The 22,114-nt window shown below is 35.1% G+C and overlaps 1 protein-coding gene across 4 annotated transcripts in view; it reads left to right on the top strand.

Annotated features, from left to right (window-relative positions):
- Nucleotides 1-22,114, top strand: part of LOC122714795 (nephrin-like) — a 330,905-nt gene that overhangs the window by 87,100 nt on the left and 221,691 nt on the right. The window contains exon 1 of one of the 4 annotated variants that reach the window (XM_043936472.1): nucleotides 10,597-10,746. The exons of the other annotated variants lie outside the window; for them this stretch is intronic. Coding sequence (XP_043792407.1) covers nucleotides 10,728-10,746 — 19 coding nt within the window. The 5' untranslated portion in view covers nucleotides 10,597-10,727. Of the gene's footprint in view, nucleotides 1-10,596; nucleotides 10,747-22,114 lie in introns of those variants that run through there. 4 annotated transcript variants of the gene reach the window in all.

The following is a 22,114-nucleotide window of genomic DNA, read 5'->3' as shown; positions in this document are numbered from 1 at the left end:
TTAACGAATGATGTATTTTTCTCCCCCTTTCTCTTCTTTTACATCCATTCTTGATTCTCGCGTAAAATAAAATTTGTTGGATAATTTCTCTTTTTGTTTAATCCCTTTTTATTAACCTTTGACAAAGCTTCCATTATGGATGGTATTGTTTGCACGTGAGAGGAAATATAATAATTCCATCGTCGCAATTTCTTTAAAGAATTTACCCAATGTATTATTTCCAAGCGAAATAAAGGGGAAATGGAATTTTGTCCACTTTAATTAAAATGTATCGTACATGAGTAAGTTAATATGGAACAATATGTCCCTTTGAATATAAACATCAGGCGCCAAGTTATAATCAATAACAAATGTTACGAATATATTTTCTTTACCTTAATTACTTTTTGACGAAACGAATTTATTAAATAATCGAATTTTTTGCGAAAATTCAAATTCAACGAAACAGAGGATGGAAATATCTAATTAAGTTCTTAAATTTTAACACGCCTATGCGCGCAATTAACAATTATGAATTATGGATTGTATGGAAATATTTATGGAATATATTACGAAACATTTTATAAATTAATCTTGGCAAATTTTCACAAAATTAATTTTCCTCGAATTAATTAATTTTCATTTAAATAAGACAAGACATCGTAATCTAATAAACGAATAATTTTGTATAACTCGATAATTTTTCTTCGTGATTTCTATCTACCTTTTTTTTTTTTTTTTTTTTTTATACTATTTATTATACACGAAAATTTATTATCCCCTATTCTCGATGCAAACAGATTTCGTGAATTTTCTCATCTCCACGCAATTGAATTAAACATCTCGATTCGCTTATTTTCCCCCTTCTCTCTAGAAAGAAAAACTCGCGAAATATTCATCCGACCGCCCCGTTGAGCCGAGTTGAGAGATATTCTCCATCTTGTGAAAATCGTCTGCGAATTTCCGCGAGACGGTCGAGAGCGATGAGCTCGAAAACGAGTCTTTTAACGTTCCACGAGTCTTATGCACACTGGGGAAATGATGATATTTCATTCCACGCGACGATTGGTCTGCGACCATTCTTTTTCCTGTTGAAATATTTCGATATCCTCCTTTTATTCTCGAGCTAACGTCGATCGAGTTAAAAAAATCTTTGGTCAACGGGAATGTGTGTATAATTTAAACAGATATTATTCGATAATAAAATATTAATAGATTATTGCATTTATTACGAATACGTTGCGAAATAAAGAATTTGAAACAGCGTATCACGGTTTATAATAAATTCATTTTACGAGGACGATATTTTTGGTCGTAAAATATCCTCCGTTCTTAAACTTAAGAATCAATTATTTACTTGAAGCAGTTGTTACAGTTGGAGATGAAATATTTCTTTTAATTCGTTCTATTCGTTTTGCACGAATTTAAAGAGGATAAAACATGCAATTATCTCTCTGTTAGCAATCGTTTATTTTTATTTATGAAATTTTGTTAATTATTTTCGGATTAAGATAGATATCGATGATGTGAGAGATCATTAAATTATCGAGAGTGAAAAGAAATTTTCACTGGAAAATTACGTAAAAATTCTACAATATTAATCCTGAGTTTAAATGGTTTCAAAACTGGATATGTAAATACATTATAATTCGATTTTACACTCACTTTACTCGTCACATCGAGTCAATAATAATTTCCTCCACTTTTTTATCCAAATACCGAATAAAAGCAGAGGAAAGAGTGAGAAGAAAAATAAAAATGAAGAGCTATTCATCTTGCAAATAACGAAAAGAAAGAAAAGTTGATATACTCTGTAGATTCATCTTTAATATAGCTTTCTTTCTATCTTTCTTTCTTTTTTTTTTTTTTTTCCAAGAAAACTTGGAAGCTTAACTAGCTATGCAGATATCGACGGTTCATTACCGAGACTGTCGGTAATTAGATCAATCGGCTTGGATCGTTAAGAAACAAGCGGTAATGGCCGACAAAATATTTGTCCACCGGCCAAACTTCAGAAAATCGGTCTCAAAGGAATCGCTTAATTACTAATGTCTTTCTTCGAGAGAGTTCCTTTCTTTGTTCGCCAATGATCAAAGCGCTCGAATAAGAATTGAAGAAATAAAATGGGGAGGAGGAGAGAAAAAAAGAAAAGGAAAAAGAAAAAGAGAAAAAAAGTGGAACGAGACGAAGAAAATGCAAGAAGCGGTAAAACTGTGTAGAAAGTAGAAATAGAAATACGTTGGTGGTGGTTCGAGAAAAAGTTCCTGGAAATTATTCAACCGTATGATCGCTTGAGGAACTCGCTACGAATTCATTTGCAGGGGTGCACCGCCATTGATCTGTTCGACGAGGATCGAGTTAATGAGTCACGAGCCGAAGAACAGGATCATCTACTTCGTCTCGAGTTGTCGCCATATTTTAACTTTTAAACCGGAGCACAGACCAATATTGGCCGATCGTGGCTACTTATTCTTTATTTTCCTCGTGATTTCTCTTTTCTCTCTCTTTCTCTCTCTCTTTATCCAAAATAAAATCATTCGTTTATCAATTATTCACACGAATATATAATGAATTTTCGACAATTTTATATGGAACTTATGTAATAATTAATTCGATTTATTTTTCTTCTGTGTTGTTTTCGAACGATTTTTCATTTTGATGATTCTATGATCAAGATTTTGCAATTTATGAAACAAGTAAAAAATGTTAATACTAGCATTGCAGGGATATATACTCTTGATCTGTTCAAATACACTTGAACTGTCCAAGTTATCTTAGTACTGTCTCACTTAAGCTCTGCAGCTTAGAAAATCTCTCGTGATACCTTGATATTAGAGTTCGCGAATATTAGCCTCTCAAACGTGGCAAGAGGTAATCTCTATTATCCGTACATCTACTTCCAGCTTATCTGCTTTCCTAGTTTCTTTTTTTTTTTTCTTTAATCATCTCATTAAACTTGATCATCTCAGAGACGATTGAAATATTTCTTCATACCGATCAGAAACCTGTGTCCAAAAAAAATATAACGTCCATCATTTGCCTCTCGTGGCAATTAAAAGACAAAGGCGGACAACAATCGCAAGAACCCTCTCTATCGATCTAAATCGAGGAGATCTGACAAGAAACAACGCGATAAAAACTCGTCCTCGTTCCCACTTCTCACTCACATACAACCCTCTACCCTTCTCCCTACTACCCCCGGTTATCCAAGAAATCCTCGTCGAGAGTTCGCGAAAGCTGGTTCGTAGGTAAGTAGCGGCTTAAAGGAACGATTCGAGGATAAAATCAAAGTTGAGAAAGAAGGAAACGGGTCGGTCGTTGAGTTGAGGCGGTGCGCGCAGGGAGAGGATGACTCTTGCGCAGAGAAAGGAGAGATCCGCTTTTCCATTGGCGTGCTTAAGCCAGACCTAGGAAACGTCTTAATTGGGGCTTAAGGGCAAAAGAAACCGTGGGTCACTGTATTACAATCGGAGCCGGGCTACACAATCGTCGATTTCATTAAGCTACCAACCGGCCACCGTCGTTTTTCTCCTCCTTCTTCTCTCTCTCTCTCTCTCTCTCTCTCTCTCTCTCTCTCTCTCTTTCTCTCTCTCTCTGTCTCCGACCGAAGGTGGGAAGAATGGCAGAGGTGGACCGCTCATAAATACCTGGCGTCTTCGAATATCCCCGCTAGGGCCACTTCCCTGCTCGTTCGGCCGGGTAACAATGCATCCATTGAAAAGGTTGAATGGCCAAGCCTCGGTTCTTGCGGTTCTCCAAAGCGGGAGGAGGAGGAGGAGGAGGACGGTCCAAGTGGCGACGGGTTGCCACAGGTGCACGAGCGGATCTTGGACGTGTCCGGGATGATGCACGGCCAGAGGACGATACCTCGTGGAGGAAGACGCTTGCAGGGTGAATGGGGGAGAGAGAGCCTGTGTGTAAACACCGCCACCGATCGAATGGGTTCTCTTTTGGTCTGGTTGAGGGGAGGTATGGGTAGGCTGCTTACAGATTCGTGAGGAGCTGGGAGTTTTGACGATGAAGGAGTTGCGGATGGAATTTGGATTTTAGGAAAGGGTGTAAAGGTGTACATGGTATAGGTTTTGAGAGGAGATAATAAAGTAATTTTTTGGGTTGGAAAATTTGTTATTCGAGAAATATGAAAGAATTGTAGATGGATTGTTGGTTTTCTTGAAAATTTTAGCTTAGAATTTTTTTGATATCGGATGTTTTTTATAGATACACTTTAAATGTTCAAATTTGATAATCTTCTGATGATCTTTCTTATGATATTAAACTTATATTAAAATTATGGAATAATGTTAATATCTTTTCAATGATAAAATTATAATCAAATTTCTTAATTCGTAATTGGAAATATCATTCGTGAAATAAATTTCGAGATAAATTGATCATTAAAATTGTTTGCCACTTAGAAGATTAACATCTGTTACGAATGCTTTAATTCGTTTGTTTCTTTTCTTACAAATTATAGGTCATCTCAACATGAAGATACAGATGAAATGTACTACGTGGACCATGAATTAGTTCAATCAGATCCCTCGATACTTAATTATATTCTCGTTCGAATATTCGTTATCTTAATTGATGCATATACACGAGTCGGGCAAAATGTATGAATATTCATTGTCGAGATCACAAACATCCTATTTATTATTATCCGAACCGTATAAATCTGCAAGTAGTTTTGAACTCTGCTTTTTCCGCGTAATTAATTCATTTTCACATCCATGGAAATTTTCTCCGTAAAACTTTATCCCGTCGAAACATTCTGATGTTTAATAATATTCACGATATTCGTTCAATTTTTCAAAACGTTTCATTAGAATATAAAGTTTGATTAGTTGTTTGATTAGTTATTCTGGCGTTTTACCTTTTCGAATATTTAATTAATAAATTAAATTAATTTGGAATAACAGAATTTCTATTCTAATTTATAACATTACAAGATTTATTGTTTCGCGTTATTATAATAATCTTACTTAGATAGATCGTTTTTTTAAGATTTTTCTGCTGATTTTCACATTTTTTTTATCATCATTATTTAAGAAAAAAATTGTGATCCACGAATCAATGAATTCACGAGTAAGAAACATTTATAGGACGCGAAGAAACAACGTCTTTAAGCGAATCATTCGGCGAAAAATGCTGCCACCCTTTTGTTCTCACGCGATTCTTTTTTCTTTCTTTTTTTTTTTTTTTTTTTATTACGCGATCAGATACCAGGAATGGCAAATGCGGGTAGGAGATGGAAAGAAAGGGAAGCCTATGGGGAAGAGGATAAAATGAAGCGGTGGATCGAGAGATCGCGAGGAGAGAGAGAGAGAAAGAATATTGCGTAAACGAGATTGTGGAAGAGAGAAAGGGCGAGACGAAGAGGGATGGTGAATTTAAAAAGGAGGCACAGGCTGTTGGTGGAGAAATTGAAGGACAGGCGTTGGAGAATAGGCTGAAAGTAGTGTGCTAACAGCTTTGATGATCTTTCAGCTGATTATACTGGGTGATTCGTTAGAAAAGAAACGGTCGAGTAATCGAATCTTTATTTTCTTTCATCGAATTAATATTGGTGTTGTTTCACAATTTTATTTTATTAAAAGATCGTTAGATATCGAGGGAAATAAAATAAGTTGATAATAATCCTCTAATCTCACCAAAAAATTGCATTCCATATATATTTTCTAATGTTCTATAGATCATTATTATTCATTATTTCTTTTTAAAAAATTTGTTTTTTCTTTTCTATTCTATATCTCATTGTATATCATCGAATCCAGATTTAAATTTAGAAACAAAATTTAGCTTTCGATTTTTCGATAAAAGATTGCTCACAATTGAAGGATCAAGATTGTTGATAAAAAAATATCAAAGAGGAACACCAGGTTCATTTATTTTATCTGCGATGATTATAAATTGTACGCACGTTTCGCGAGATCGATTGTCTAGTTTAAAGAGATTTTAATATCAAGGGAAGGAGTATTACAACGCGGTCGGATTATATACTTGGCTTAAAATTCAGGAGAGACTTCATGCGGAAAGGCGAAATTCCCGTGGGTGCTATATCGTCAGGCTTATAGCACGTTTCCCTGAACGAGATATGAACTATTCCTTGCAATCGATATTTCATGCATATACATGTGTACACCTTGCTAATAATTTTACCAGTAGCCCCAGTATAATGAAGAATTTTACGTGGAGGGAATATATCACGAATTCGAATTACTAGTGGGATTCAAATTAAATAAGTTAAAACAAGGAATAATATTCGAGATTCAAGAATACGTATCTCGTGGAAAATATCTTAATGATATTGATTTAAAATTTTGCAAGATGATAGAAAAATATGTATTCGAGGAAAGGAGCGATGTCTTCCACCCCTTTTCCCAATTTTTTGAATTCAAACGATCGCATGGATATCGATGCATTTCCAGATAGTTGTAAGTTGTTTTTTCTGTCTCGTGTCAACCGATCCATATATTAATTCTGAAGTCACGTTTTACGAAAAAGTCGGTGTCGTATCTCGTGGGATTTCCGCGTAAAACTTTTGCGACAGAGTGACGTAATCGAAACCAACTTGCCTCTTCGTATTCTTTTCTTGTTTCACGGTGGATATCGATGGACAAAGATCAGCCAGAGAACTGGATAAAATGTATAAGAATAGCTTAGAAGTAAGAAGAACTTTCAGATTTCAAAAATAATTATCTACGATTTGAGATGTTTGCGTGAAATACCTGTAACTTTTTCATTCTCATCAATACTTCTATTACTTCTTCATACTTGCTACATAAATATTTACAATTCTCTCTTTCCTTCAACCAAAACATTAGAAACGTAAACAATTACGACTTCTGCGAATTCAATATTCATCTTATATCATCCTCGATTCATTATACACACAATATTTTCATTGTGAACAAAATTCTCCAATTCTATGTATAACAAACATTTTCAATTTCCGTTTTACAAAAATAATCGTTCCTTCTCGTAATCTTCCATCACAGAGAAGGGAAGAAACAACAAAAATCGTAAACGTTATTCCAGAATTACAATCGATGCTTGCACACCCCTCTCGAGTATCGAATCTCGCGAGCCACTTATCGCGATCGATCGATCATCAGCGGCGGCGAATAACAATCGAGGCGCAGGGATGATCGAGCAATTAAACCGTGATCCCCTTCCCCCGGCGGGTCGTAAATTGCTCAGGTGTCGTGCGACCTGTGCATGGAGCGGCGGCGTTTCAATCGAAACTTTCGCATCGCAGAGATTCGGAGTTCTGTGTCGGGTACTTCATAAATCAGTGCCGCCTCGAGCGCGAACGCCGTCCAAGATCGAAGGATCGTATTCTCATGCTAAACAAAGTAATCATGCGAGCCATTCGTCAAAGCACGGGAACAAACGGGTCCCACTCTCGTCCGAATTCCAAAAACAGCAGGCCACCGCATTGGCCCGGTTTCAACTCGGCAACCATCCAAGCGAGGAAGCGAGATTCTAATGAGGCTGAGAGAGAGAGAGAAGGACCGATGGCACGGGTCCCTGGTGCGCACCGATCTCGATATAATACGTTCGATTCGGAAATACTTCGTATGTCCACGCGTGGCAGGTTCCTTTGATTCATGAACGTCGTCGAGTCTTGTGTATCTTATTATGGGATGGGGGGAAGAAGTATTAATGGAAACGTTTTGGTATTGCGAGAGAAAAATTTCGAGACGAAGTTTGCTGTAAGAACATGGGTTGTTCCTTTGAAATTTCGATGATGGGAAGAGTTGTATTAGAGTGGAATATTTTGATATTGAATTATTGGAGCCAAATTTCGAGATAGAGATATAATCAGATTTCAATCACGAAAACTTATCTAAAATGTATCAAGAAATTGTGAAATATCGGACTGGAGTGTAATTATTATGATAGAAATTTAGAAAAAGGGTTAACAAATTTGCCATTGACTCGTTTAAAATGTACGAAATTACCATATCATCTTAAAGTATGGATACTTGAATGATCGTGATGTAGTAAGGTTGTTTTCTAAATGTGAATTATCACGTAAGTGGTTTTTTTGTATGTTTGGTTTAAGAGAATCGTGTAGAGAGGTAGTAATGGTGGTCAGCAAAGGAAGATCGGTAGGAAGAGAGGAGGGTTGAAGTGGATAGTACATGTGGACTTGTCAGTAATGTTATTTAGAAGGGTCCCTGAAGATCGTAGCTAGGGATTTGTCTGGTGTTACGATGAGGGATTCAGTTTCTTAGTAGAGAGACTTTTGTTGTTTTTCTGTAAAAATAAGGGTAAAATATCCGAATTTGATTTAAATATTATCCAATTTTAATTAATTTTTTAAATTTCTTTTGTCGAAATATTAAAACCTTTTTTATTTGTTGAAAAAAAAATAGATCATAAATATTCTATGACAGTAACGACGTTAATTTCTCTGTAACATTGTTTAAATGTGACATATCAAGCTTTATATAGTTCCTATTGAAAAAAATGTTTTTCGTATTCTGCGTTATTTCGTGCATCAAAATTATTCTTCATTTAGCCATTACCAACGACTGGCGTGCACGAAATAATAAGCACTAATTGGTCGTGTAACATGCGTTTTTACGCGTCACAGAGAAAAAATTCGAAACAGTGAAAATATCGATGTTACGTACAAAATCGTTTAATTTATTCTGAAAATAATTATTCGATGAAAATAATTCGACAATAATTATACAGATTATTGATTCCTTGATTCTTCTTACCTCGAGTATCTTTACCATAGTTAAAATGGAACTTCAGTTTGAATTTCAGTCGATAACCACATCCCCACTATCATCCTTCAGCTTGGATTATTTATTGAAGATGTTTGCTTTATTATATTGCTTTCGTTATTAAAGTTGTATTAAAAAGTTCGATATTGTCGAATTTACTTGACAAATGTATCTAAAAAAAAAAAAATTGTGATGAATTAGTTTTAGAAGAGAGAATTTTAAATTGACATATTATTTGGCGAACAAGTTATAAGAAAATATGTAATATGTATATTTACTTGTATATTTTTATCGAAAATTCTTCAAAAACCATTTCAAAATCCATTTCAAAATCCATACTCTACTGCTTCTCCCTAAAATCAAAAAGTTAATCCAAATTTTAACATTCAGATAACGTTGATCTAAATTCAAACAAATACCTAAGCTTTCCACCCTGATTCTTTCTCAAGCCTACGAATCCTCTCCATCAACCTTTCGACTCATGACGAGCGTGAAATTTACAAATGTTTTCTGTTCACGATATATCTTTCTGTCGTCGGAAAAAAAAGAGAGATAGAGAAAAAGAAAAAAAAAATGGGAGCAGAAATATTCATAGACCAGTCAGGCTTTTCGAACAGCGTATATCTCTATGCGCAGGGTGTATTGGACTGTTGGCGCGTTTTCGTCGCCCTTCGTATTTCCTATTTCCGTTCCCCAATATTATACGCCGTCACGTCTTAATAAATTTACGACCCCTGCTTCGATTGCTTGCGGCATTGCCCATTTTAATGTCAAATTCGTATGGAACCAGAGAAACAGAGAGAGAGAGAGAGAATAAAAAGAAAGATGGGATAAGATATTGGAAGGAGAACACATTGTATGGAATGAAACGAAATAACTTCTAATAATGGAGGGATGGAAATTGATTTATGTAGTGATGTTTATTTATTGAGTAATTAAAACTTAAAATTGGAGCAACTTATTTTTTTAAGAAGGATTGTCAAAGGATTGTTATTTCTGTTAATGTTTAAATTATAAATTCTTAGTAACGAGAGAGACGATATGAGAATGTGATGAAAAATTCTAGCAATTAGAAATTTTTAAAAATTCTAACGATAGAATGTTTAGGGGAAGGGGCTAATAATACTATAAATGAAATTTTAGTATTAAAATAAGAAAGATGTGGAAGCACAAAATTGAAATTCCAGAAGTAGAGAAAAATAATATAAAGAAAACCATAGCAATAAAGAAAGCAATAAGAAATTCCACAAGCATGAAGACGATGAGAAGGATAAAAGTAACAATAAAATGATGAGAGTACAAAGGAAGAAGAAAATAACGCCAATGAATTTCCAAAAGATGAAAATACAGAAGTCAAATTTCAAACTACTCTCAAAGACGATATAATCTTTAAATTATTAAGATATCCAATTAATCAAATACAATTTTTGTTAAATAATTTACTACGAAGAAAAATGAAACGGTAAATTAAATTACCTCGTTAATATTTATTTTTTATTAATATGAAAAATTAATTTCAATTTTACTTCGTCCAATTTGTTCAATTCTATTAATATTAATCTTGAAACAATATTCGACAATATTCTATCAATAATAATCATAGTTAATCGACGAAGATAATTAAGATAATTTCGAAAATTATTTACCAACCACCCTGTATACGCAACGCGACGCAACCGAACTATTATGCATGACTGGTATACATATATGCATTAAATTCCAGACTTGGTTAACCGGTTAGTTATCTAGCTGGCAGGATCGAAGCCACTCTGCTCTCCAGCGACACGCGCCGCCGCTTTTTACGCATTAATCTGCCGCGATCGATCGTTTAATCCGGATTAGAGTTACGAGTGACACGGTTGGAATAAGTAATTGAGCGTGATCCCGCCGGTTGCAATTTAATTTCTACGTTACTTGCGTCTTCTACGCAGCTACGATCCTCAATCTCGGTCTATATCTCTGGGACTATCTCTATTCCACCCTCTTGCGAAAATTGTGGATGTGGAGATGCTAGAAACGTCGAAAGGTTAATTAGACTCTGCTCTGATTTGCTAAGAGCAATTAAGATGTTTTGGAAAATTATTTTCTACCTTGCTGTTTACAGGATAGAGGCATTAGATGATTTTGATTTATTTTCAATTGATTTTTGGAAAAATTTGGTGCATCGTAATCTATGGATCTTTCGAAACCATATTTGATATCTCATAATTAATATAATTTCATAATAAACTGTTCATCTTTCAATATTATATTCTTTTAAAATAACGTGTAATAATAGTAGTTTTATTTTTGTTCCAGGTAAGTGGCAATGGAGTGCTCTACTTCTACCTCTCTTTCAACTGCTATGTAAGTAATATTAAATTATTTCACTGTAATGGAATTTATTTAACGTTGAAATAATACGATTTATCGTACCATTAATAATTTCATTCGGATGTAAAAGAACATGGGTTTCTGCAATTATTGTTCGAATCTTGCGTTCCTAATTTCCTCGGAATCGAAGAGAAAAGAATTAATTAAGAACGTATCGATGCATGGATCAGTTAATTTCGCATAGTAGAAATACCGGAAATTCTTGTTCGGAAATTACTTTCTTACTTCTCTTCTAGAATCACTTAAAACCGCATTGGGAAAATTTAATGAATTACTATAATTATTCGACGAATCGAATAATCAAAAATTTCTACCTTTACTAAATTTTTAAAAAAAAATCCAAAATACTCCACTAAATTAATTCTTTTTTTCCAACAAAATATAACTAATTAATTTTAAAATTATTAAATACGATTACGCAAATAAAATGACATTTAAAAAAAAAAAAAACGTAAAAATTCAACGAATGTAAAAGGTGTAAAAAAAAACATCGCTGATCAATCCGCTTGATTCGCGTCAAACAAAAGAGGGAAGACAAAAAAGAAGGAAAGGAAGAAAAGAATTAAAAAAAACTAAATCACGAGAAAATTAATTCTCCGTCGCATAATTTGCTCGTAAAGGTAATTTTCTCCCTGCATGAAACGCGATTTCGCTAATAGTTCCTTTCACAATCTAGCCGTCCAACCTTGTAAAAATTTCATCAAAAATTTCGACCCTCGTGCACGTTCAACCCTCGTTCCGTTCTCGAAATGTGGACACCAGGACACGCAGCTACGTGGAAAACGAGGCCGGGCATACCCTCGTCTCTCATTTACTTAATTATACGTTAGCCGATAAATCCGGTAATTATCACAGCGCGTGTACGTACGTACGAGGGAGGGGGAGGGGGCGTTGTTTCGCGGATTGTTTGCACGAATAATTAATTAGCCGAATTTATCCGCGAGATCGATTCGAGCCACGGGCTATCCAAATATCAACAACGTGACACGGCATCACTTTGGAAGCGTCGCGTCGTTTCGATGTATTCCCAGCCATCGTTCCGCGTGAGATCGCATGTCGAGTATGGTTTCCTGCTTCGCGATCCTCTCCCCTCCCTCCCTTTCAATATAAGGTATTGACATTCTCGGCGGGAAGTTCTCGGTATCGAAGTTGGATATTGGATGTCTGCGATGGATTCTTCGTGGAAGGATTGAATGGACGAGGGTAACGGTTGTGTGAGGGTGAAGAAGGGGGTGAGAAGAGCGTTTGGATTAGGATAAATGTCGAGAAATTTGGAAACAGGATGAAAGGGTATTTTGAACGGGTTCGACCGAATTTTATCTCTTTTTGATGCAAAGTCACTTTGAAACTGGATATTTGTGCGTTACTAAAGTTTTCTTTTTCTATTTTTCTTTTAATTAACAAAAGTGTAAAATGGAAGATTTAATTATCGTGAAATAGATAGTTCATAAGGAAGTTCTGTCACCCTATAATTTTTATTTCACATTGATTTATTGATATATTGTTTCCAAAAATATTTTTCCTTTGCTGTTCGTATCTTGCACTTGATTTTGTTATAACGAATGTGAATCCAATATACAATGATCATTTATGATATGATAGCTTTAGATTAGATGAAAAAGAAAGCTTTAGCTAGCATAGTAGATATTGTTTCGTAGTTTCTTTGGTAATAAAAAAAAAAAATTTAAACAAACATTAATTCAAACGCGCTGGACAAGGAGAGAATACGAGATCGAGAGTGATGGTTTCCGGTTCGTTTCATTCGTCCACTTCTAGGCTTTTCCGGCGTTATTCCATAAATTTATCATGGAAGGGAGGGGGAGGGTCTCAAAGCACTCCTTTTCGCCTGGTTTTGCTCTTGTTACGCGAGGATATCGATGGAAAGACAAGGTCTGGCCGGGGCAAGATAAATTCGTTCACGGTTGACGCGTTAATACGCGTCTAGATGGTCGAGCTCAATGCTGCATGCAACGCGATATCGAGCCGAATGAAAAACAGAAGGATCAATGTAGTGTGATAATCTTACGATGTCAACGTGTCAGGTGAAAGGCCGTCCAAGATGATATATTCGCTCTTGTAGTCCGAGATTTTCATTGTCCAGCGTCCAATTTTTTTTTCTTCCCGAGACTTTTCTCTTTTTATTTATTTCAAACAGCGAGAAGGAATGATCAAAATAAATTGTGAAATTTATATAGCTTGGTATATAGAAGGTGTGTTGTTGGAGCTTCTTATTCATTCGTGATTATTTATTAATTAACTGTTGTGAATAAGAAGAGAGAATTATAAGGAGAAATAGTGAAACTTGAGATTAATGAAATTGTGCAAACGAAGTAAACGAAGGAAATAAAATAGAAAAATTAATAATTGTATGACTTACCGAGCTGTACTTCTTTTTACTTTAAAAGTAATGAAAAATAATCCTAGTAAGAGAAGTGCTCGTAAAACAATTAATTTTTTAATGAACAATCCATTGCTTAAATAATTGCCATTTTAAATGTAATATTCCTCAGACTTCTGGGTCTTCGTTCTTCAACAAAATTCAATAAAGAGATCCTGAAAAATTGAGAAACTGAATTTCGCATTTTATCTGATCACGCAACTACAGTTGCACCAAGATATATAGTTTGCTCAATAACCAATTAAAATCGTAGAAATTGGAAGCTGATACTTGTCGAATTCTGTTGAAAAGAGAAGAAGAATAATAATAATATTGAAAAGCACGAGGATTGTGAAATATTTATTTAATATTATAGTTAGGGAGATTTAAAAAAATTAATTAAGAAACGATCTGAAATAATAAACTTTCCAATTTTCCACTCATTTTTTTATTTTCTTAGTGAGATAGATTTACCACGAAGATCAGTGGATTTGATTTAAATTTATTTGGATAGACTTGTTGATGAATTCGAATGGAGTGGCTTAGCCTTTTATTAATTAATTTCCCTCGAATTTCTACGAAATGAAAATTCAAGCAATTTATGGCATTTCGTAGCTTCTATTAAATTTGCAATTTAAACAAGATTTAAAAAAAGATTTCATTATTTTAACAATTCTATAGAATAAAATATCAAGCCTTAAAGGAATTGGAGGATTACACGATATCTTTGAAATTGAATCGAAAGTTGGAATCTGAAGTCATTTAACTGTGATAACGTTACTATTGTATCGGAGATATAGGTCAGATCCGTTGTGGATGACATCTCATGTAATTTCGATTCTAGCAAAGATACAATGGATTCATAATCGGATATAGTCCACAGCTAATTTACTATTTCTCATAGTTGAATTATTATTAAAGACAGCCATTTCCATCAAATCTTTGGTCTCGGTTCTACAATGGCTTTGATCCAAACTTGTGCACAGTAGACAGAAATGCAATTTCATATAAAACGAATAGACTGTTAAATTACGTTCCCGTTATGAGATCCCTCTTGCAATACAAATAAACCATTTTAAAGTAGCGTATGATATAGCGAAATGAATATAGAGAGATCAATTAAAAGGAAATTTCACATTTTCCAGAAATAATTTTATAAAAACTGGATACTCAATTCTTTTTATAATATTCAAAAATCACAACCATTAATCAAGAAAGATAAATAGAAGTGATTATACAAAGCAAATGATCATTAGCACAAATTGCGAGTAACCATCCTATCCTGTTTCATTCATTAACAGCCAAACCCATTAAAATGTTTCATCTTCTTTGTTCCGTCTCAAGATAAAGAATAATTCTATCTCTGGAACAAAAGAAAAGAAAAAGAAGAAGATGAAGGAGAAATAAATAAATCATCATTAGATTTACCAGAATTCTGGAACACCATCGAATTCCAAAAGAATTCCCCTTCACATCCCTTCGTGTAACCCCCCCATCCTCACCCCATGTATCACAAAGAACTTTCCACACTCGTTCGAATTCGCTTTGCAATCAATTGCCGCGAGTTTACCTCCGTCACCTGTTGTACGTGGTCGCCTTACACGTGTCTCGAATGCGATATCTCGGCCCCTCGGTTCCGTTCCGATTGAACCAGCTAGAGGGCGACACGTGCCGCTCAATCCTCGGGGAAACAAAAGCGCTTTTCTCCATTCCCTCTCACGGCGTGTCGCTGTCGAAGAATGGATGACCGCCTCGTAAATTACGTAGTAGGTGTACGTCCTCGTGGGTTACGTTCGAGATATTGGTAGGTGGGTTTTGTCGAACGAGAAGGCGGACAAATCATGTTGTCGATAGGGCGTCGTCGGGCGGCGTCGCGACGCCTTTAAAACCGGGTTTGGCCTAAGTCCAGATCCGGTTCCGGGATACGCGCGAACGGCCAACGTTGAACCGGAAGTGGAGGATTCACGGCTCGCCGCGACACGCGTTACTGCGTGGCACGCGATTTTAAAGTTTAAGCGCAGGAAGCAGCGTGCACGGTGGTCCTGGGGAATAAATCGATCGTTTGAATGTATGGAAGGAATATTGCGGTGTCAGGGAAAAGAAATGTTGACGGTACATAACGAGTCGGTTTTTCTTGAATTTGTAATTATCGATAATGTATACAAGCGTTTTTTGTTAATATTAGTTTCCAAATAGAAACGTTAAATATTGGGATTTATTTGTGTATGTAAATATTTGTGCTCCTAAATTCGGATTGTTTGCAATTACTGAAAATTTGTGTCTCTAATTAGTGTTTGGTTTCATTCGATATTGGGAGGGAAATATAGAGGATATTTTGAGTAGAAAATAATATATTTTTACATTCTAATGATATTACAGTTTTCATAAGAAATAGATAAATTTATTTTCTTAATTTTTTCTTCGACAAAACAAGATGAAATATTTGTACATTTGTTTTAAAGTATGTTTCATATCAGAGCAAATCAAACAAGGGTACAAAAAAAGAAGATTACAGATTCAAAGGCAATAGAAGATAAAATATTGATATAGCGATTCTTTAATTATATTTCATATTTCGATTTTACGCAAATATTTATAATTCTTTAAAAAAAATATAACTAAAAATCGGAAATATATTCAGTCTGAGTTTTTGAAAGGATACCGATACGCATTTATATTTGAAGTTGTTCAAACGAGAAATATTTTTTTTAACGCTGCACACACTTCGTAAAACTTGGTATTTTCAAAGAAATAGTTCTCTGATCGGCAAGAATTTAGAACTTACCGCCAGATATAAATTCCTTTTTATCGAGTATATCGTACCACCTTACGTGGCTCGCCCTCGAGTTAAATATAAATTTCCTTTTATGGAATTGGCACTGCCTCGTGTACGTGAGTACGCCTTTCCCTCCCCTCTTCCAAGGCTTTGCGTAAATCCAAAAGATTCGTCCCCCGTCGTGCATTCGAAATTAATTTTCCATCGAAGAGAAGAAGAAGAAGAGAAGAAGAAGAAGAAGAAGAAGGAAAAAAAGAAAACAAATATATTCGCAAACTATTCAATTTAAAATAAAATTCCTAAAATAAATTCTCATCCCTTCCCTCCTCTTATATCCAATAATATTATACCCATACACATTTACGTACGCGAAACAAACAAATATTTCCTATAAACGAATAAATATACCCAGGATTTTCTTAATTCGTTCACGATTTTCTTAATTCGTTCTCGTTCGAATTGGAACGAACGAGAAGGGAAGAAGAACACGAACGGGAACGGGAGAAGAGAAAAGCCGATAAAAAGGGGGAGGGCACACGTTCGAGATCGCGATCCCCTTTTCCAAAGCGCGCGATGATTTTCATGCGGAAATTCGATCGGAACGGGAGGAGGAATGGCGGGCATAGAGAAACAAGCGTCTCGCCAATCGAGGCAGTCGATTCTGACGCGCAATCCTCGTTGAAATTAGGTTCTGTCGTACCTGGCTGACGTCCCCCGTATTGACAAAGAGGAGGCTAGGGCCGAGAGCGAGTGGCGCTAGACCGAGAGGAATGGAAATGGCGCGATGGGGGGGATGGAGGGAGGAAGGTAGAGAGAGATAGAACAGACGTTTCGACGGGGGTTGGGAGGGGGAAGGGGAGGGCGATTGGAGGGGATGGGATACAGAGAAAGAACGGAAAAACTCAATCTAGGCATAAATCATGCGATATCGATTTCGCTGCCAACTTTCCTCGCTGCCGCCCCCGACATATCAGAGATTCATCCTGTGACGCGGCAATAACATCTCTCACCGGCATAAAAATTCAACTATACATCAAACTGTCATATATAGCGCCGTATTTGTACCTATCTCGCTGATATTTCCTCCGTTCCACCCTCTACCATTCTCTCCCTCTCTCTCTCTCTCTCTCTGTCTCTCTCTCGTTCTCGTTCCTTGCTTCTGCCAACCCCCCTTTTTCGGATATTCTCTCCTTCGCTCTTGAACGATCGCGTACACTCCCTTTTCCATGAAATGGTGCACGATGTATATACGTGTCTTATTTATATATGTAGATGTTTAAAGATACGCAGAGATTTGGATACTAATTTTGATAGATCAGCTAGTTTTGATCATAGAAAGATAGTTAGTCAATTAATATATTATACATTATAAAAATGATATTTTCTTTGCATTCCTTCTAATCTTCAGTTTTCTATATCTTTTCTGTAAAAAATATAATCGATATTTTAATAAAAATACGCGCACTCGAGATTTCTTGTCTCTCAGAATTCTGAATATTCAAAGGAGGAGTAAAAAACAAACTCAACGAACTATTCACAAAACTTTTGATCCGCGAAGCACGCACAAAGATTGGGTGCACTCTGTCTCAGCCACCCCCAGGCGTTTCCTACATCTTTTTCTCCCCGCGAACAAACATCGCGACTTCACCTCTCGTTTTTCTTCTCTTTCTTCGACCATTTCAATCCTCCTCCCTCGTTTTCTCTCATCCCACAATCTTGGACAAGTTTTGCGGTGGTCTCAAGACTTCTTCATACTCAATATCTGCGATTGTAAGTTCAGATACCGGTCAAATTCCCAGAACGGAAGCCCCACTTGATCGTATCCTAGACGACGACGCTGCATATATCCACTTCCTCTTCGTCGATTCTTTGGAAAATTTCTCGTTTTTCGGCTCGAGTGTTGCTTACTGAATAGATTTCCGCAATTTGGAATTTGTTCTTCTTTCTGTAACAAAAAATTTTTATAGTTAATGTAAAGTTATAACAGATTGGAGCAATATGGAGTGTGATAAAAAAAAAATATCATAAGTTTTAGAGTGTATTCGTTGAATTAATAAGATTCTGATAAAGATGGATTGAAATATTAATATTTTCCAATTTTTAATTTATGATTTTTGAATATTGCAAAGTTTATTAACCAATTTGAAATTGGAAATTTTAATTAATTGTTAATTTTTAGTTAATTTTTTAATTTCTTATTTATTAGAACTCTTTTTCTTTTTCTGACGAATACTATTTACTTTAAAAGTTCTTTTTATCCTATTATATATGAAGCTTCATTGAAACCATTAATTAATATTCACTTTATATTGGAGAATAGTTTCCATGATGTAAATTAAAGTGTCAAGGTAACTGATTGGAGTAATGGCAATCAAAAGTTGCGTATAACATTCTAAGATCTTTCAGTAGGAACTTGGCCAAAGTTAAGGGTAGTTTATTAATTTTGAAGATTTCTCGCTTTTGTATCTTCAAATCTTTACCAATTCATTGCCATCCAATTCTAAATAGGCAAACTTTACTGATACTACGTATGATAGTTGGCTCAAGTTAAAAAGTAATTGTATTTATCATTCGTAATTAAACCTTTCTCTTATTATTATAAGAGATCATTAAATTATCATTTTATTTGTATGGCTTTATTTTATTATACTACAAATTACATTTTATTTGTAACTTTATTCCATGCACAATAATATCCCATATGAAAATAATCAATTCGAATTGATTAAATTCGAAGCCAAATAAATGAAAGCGAATCAAAATTTTCCTAATAAATTTTAAACTCAAATTTCAAATCTCTCTTCGTGCTTCATAATTTAATTTTACAGCGAATACAATCACAAAAAATCGTGTTCAAATGTTGTCGATCAATCGCCACAGTCTTGTTTTATCGTTGGACAATCGATCAAGGAATTATAATAACAACTTCGATTTGACACGAGTTATTCTTTGCTGGTTTTGTAGTTTCACAATACCGATACTCAGTGAACAGCTAGAGGCTTATATCGATAAAACATCGGTCGACCAGGCGATAAAGTTGAAAAGTACATGGGACAAAAGTCCTTTTTCTAAGATCCGCCTGTTCAGTGATGTCTTAGAAAGAATCAAAAGAACAAGTTTTCTCCAACAAGTTTCGCAATGTCGTGTATGGTTTCATACGATGCACAATACGATGAAGAAAAATATCGACAGTTTTGACAGGATAAATCGTTCCACGAGAGTGATTCGTGATTCGTATTTCGAAATATACAAATGATTAAAATTCTGTTTGTACTTTTATAAATTAATCCAAAAATTTTCATCATCGATTTAGATAGAAAAATTCTTAGATTTTATTATCAGAATCTTCTAAATTGAATATCATCACCTATAATAATAAATAATTCAGAAAATTTCAGAAAGCAAATAATTAAAATTCCAAACATTTCATAAAATCTAAAAAAAATACTTACGAATTATCTTCTCACTTATCACACGTTAAAATCCACCAACCTCAGATCCAACACCAACCAAACACAATCCTATCTAACCTTTAACATCTCCAAACAACCCCTATTCCCATTCATTCGCCATAACTTTCCTCCCCCAAACAAACACTCTTCAAAACCCTCAAAATTTCGATTCGAACAAATTCGATCCAGTTCAACTTCAATTCTCACGATAATTCGAAAATACTTGGACACGTTCTTTCGAAATATGCAAACGAGAGTGACGGTCGATTTGCCGACGAAACCGATGACCCGAATCGTATCGAGCATTTGGATCTCTCCGACATTCGGCCTTTCTGATATCATCGAATCGTTCTCCCTCCTAGTGTTGTTCAGAGTCTCGTTTACATTCCTGGCTTGTGGCGAGGGGCAAAGAAAGCTATGTACACATATATATATATATACATACACACGTATATACTCGAAGGGTTAAAGTTTGTAATTTATTAGCTTAGAACGAAGTCAATGGGCCGAGGAGATCTGATAAGTTCTCGACACTTGTCGGGAAGGGGTTGGTTCCGTTGAGGGTGGTTTCCTTTTTCCAGGGATAAATTAAAAATTTAGGGGCCAGTCTCTCCCTGAGGGGAGGGGGTGGTAAGTGGCTCGGGAATTCTTGGCTCTGCTTCATCGTGGAAAGTTTTCGGAAGAACGATGAACCGTGTTCGTGGGGAATATAGGGTTTCGCGAGGAATCTCGGCGATCCGCGAAATTTACAGATTCGCTCGCGTTCCTGTTGTTATGTCGGACGGGAATAGTTGAGATTCAATCTTCGAACGATGCGCCTCTTCGATACGTTATTATGGGCTTGTTTTAATAAGTTTGCTCACCTAAATATTCGCACCTTGTCGGATGCCTGTCTCTATTTCGTCCACCAATTGTCCAATGTTTCTATTCTTAGGTGTTGAATCGCAAAAAGCAAGGAAGAAGTAATATTTCTCTTTTGTTTGAATTGTTCTTATTATATATAAATTAGATGATAATGAAGATACAAAACTTGGATTGATTGATTCGAGATGAAGCAAGTGGTTTCAAAAATTTATCGAATAATTGTATAAAGAAAAATATTGGAATGTTTGGATTGAGTAAAAAAATATGTAGTTCTTTTTTTATTCGAAAAATACACAGGTTATTTCACTTATTCCCTTGTGTTTTCAATTTATTCGATGTTTGTAGTTTAATTCGAAATATTACAATTCATCAGGGAATAAAAAAGAATATTAGGTATTCCTTTCTTTTTCATCTTTTTTCCTCCGATATTTTTTTATCTTCTCTTACCTTTTTTTTTTTTTTTTGAAAGAGTATGAATTTCGATGGTTTTTCATTTCATTCGTTTCACGTTCATTATACGCGTGACACGAAAACCATGGAAAATTTACAAGTATTATATTGCGCATTTTTTTCGATTTTTTTATTTATTTTGTATTCGTAACTAACGATCTTAAATATTGTTTAATTTTTGACAATCAATAATCTTTTATAGAAATAACAAATATCCAGAATAATTCAAGATTTGTACATTAAATATAAAGATATCGATTCGTAGCGAATCTCTTTTATTATCTCTTCAATTTTTTAAAACGGAAATTTCTTTAAATGCTCTCTCGTTATTTCTTCATTTCATCTGGAACACGATTTTTTCCCCCATTTCTTGTTATTACATTTGTAATACAGAAATAACGAGGACCGATGGAAAATCTGTCAAGTGACAGATTTAGTTGATCCTTTCCGCCCCTCCAATTTAACGTCTCATTAAATGTACCTCCGAAGGTTCCCAGAAAATCCTTTACGAACGATACGGAGACAAACGAGACTACGCGCTATTAATTGTCGTCCCAGCACGAAGAAGCCATGATTTGCACGTAGCTGTTTTCCACGGATCGACGGCGAATCGACCTCGTGAATACGTTTTTGGCTCGCAAATATTCGTCTGCTGGATATATCGGGCACACGTTCCAACGCGAATGCCCGCCGACGTTTGCAAATGTTTGTTAGAAACCGGCGTTTCATGGATACTTGTCTTTATGAAACTAGCGTGCGGTTACACGAGCGTTGAACAAACTGACGTCCTATGAAACGCAATATTGTACTACATTTATGAGCAATTATGCGAGTTATTGTGTGTCTATTTCTAGGGAAATAGTCAGTAACTTTGATAATAATTTAAAGTAGTTAATATTCGTGGAACAATAATATTTTTCTGTGTTAATAAAAATTTCATCGAATTCTTATAAACGGGGATAAGAAACGAAGATTAAATAGAGATTCGCTTTATCCTTCAAATATCGTATTTGATTATACATTTTTGCACATTTTGCATAAATATTCGGCATCACTTTATAAAACTATATATCTATAGTTAGAATATATGTTATTCAAATAA

The sequence above is a fragment of the Apis laboriosa genome, unplaced genomic scaffold (assembly GCF_014066325.1).
Source record: "Apis laboriosa isolate Shangri-la unplaced genomic scaffold, ASM1406632v1 scaffold34_cov151, whole genome shotgun sequence".
NCBI lineage: Eukaryota > Metazoa > Arthropoda > Insecta > Hymenoptera > Apidae > Apis > Apis laboriosa.
The sequence above is the reverse complement of the archived record's forward strand: the minus strand, read 5'-3'. Positions and strand labels throughout refer to the sequence as shown.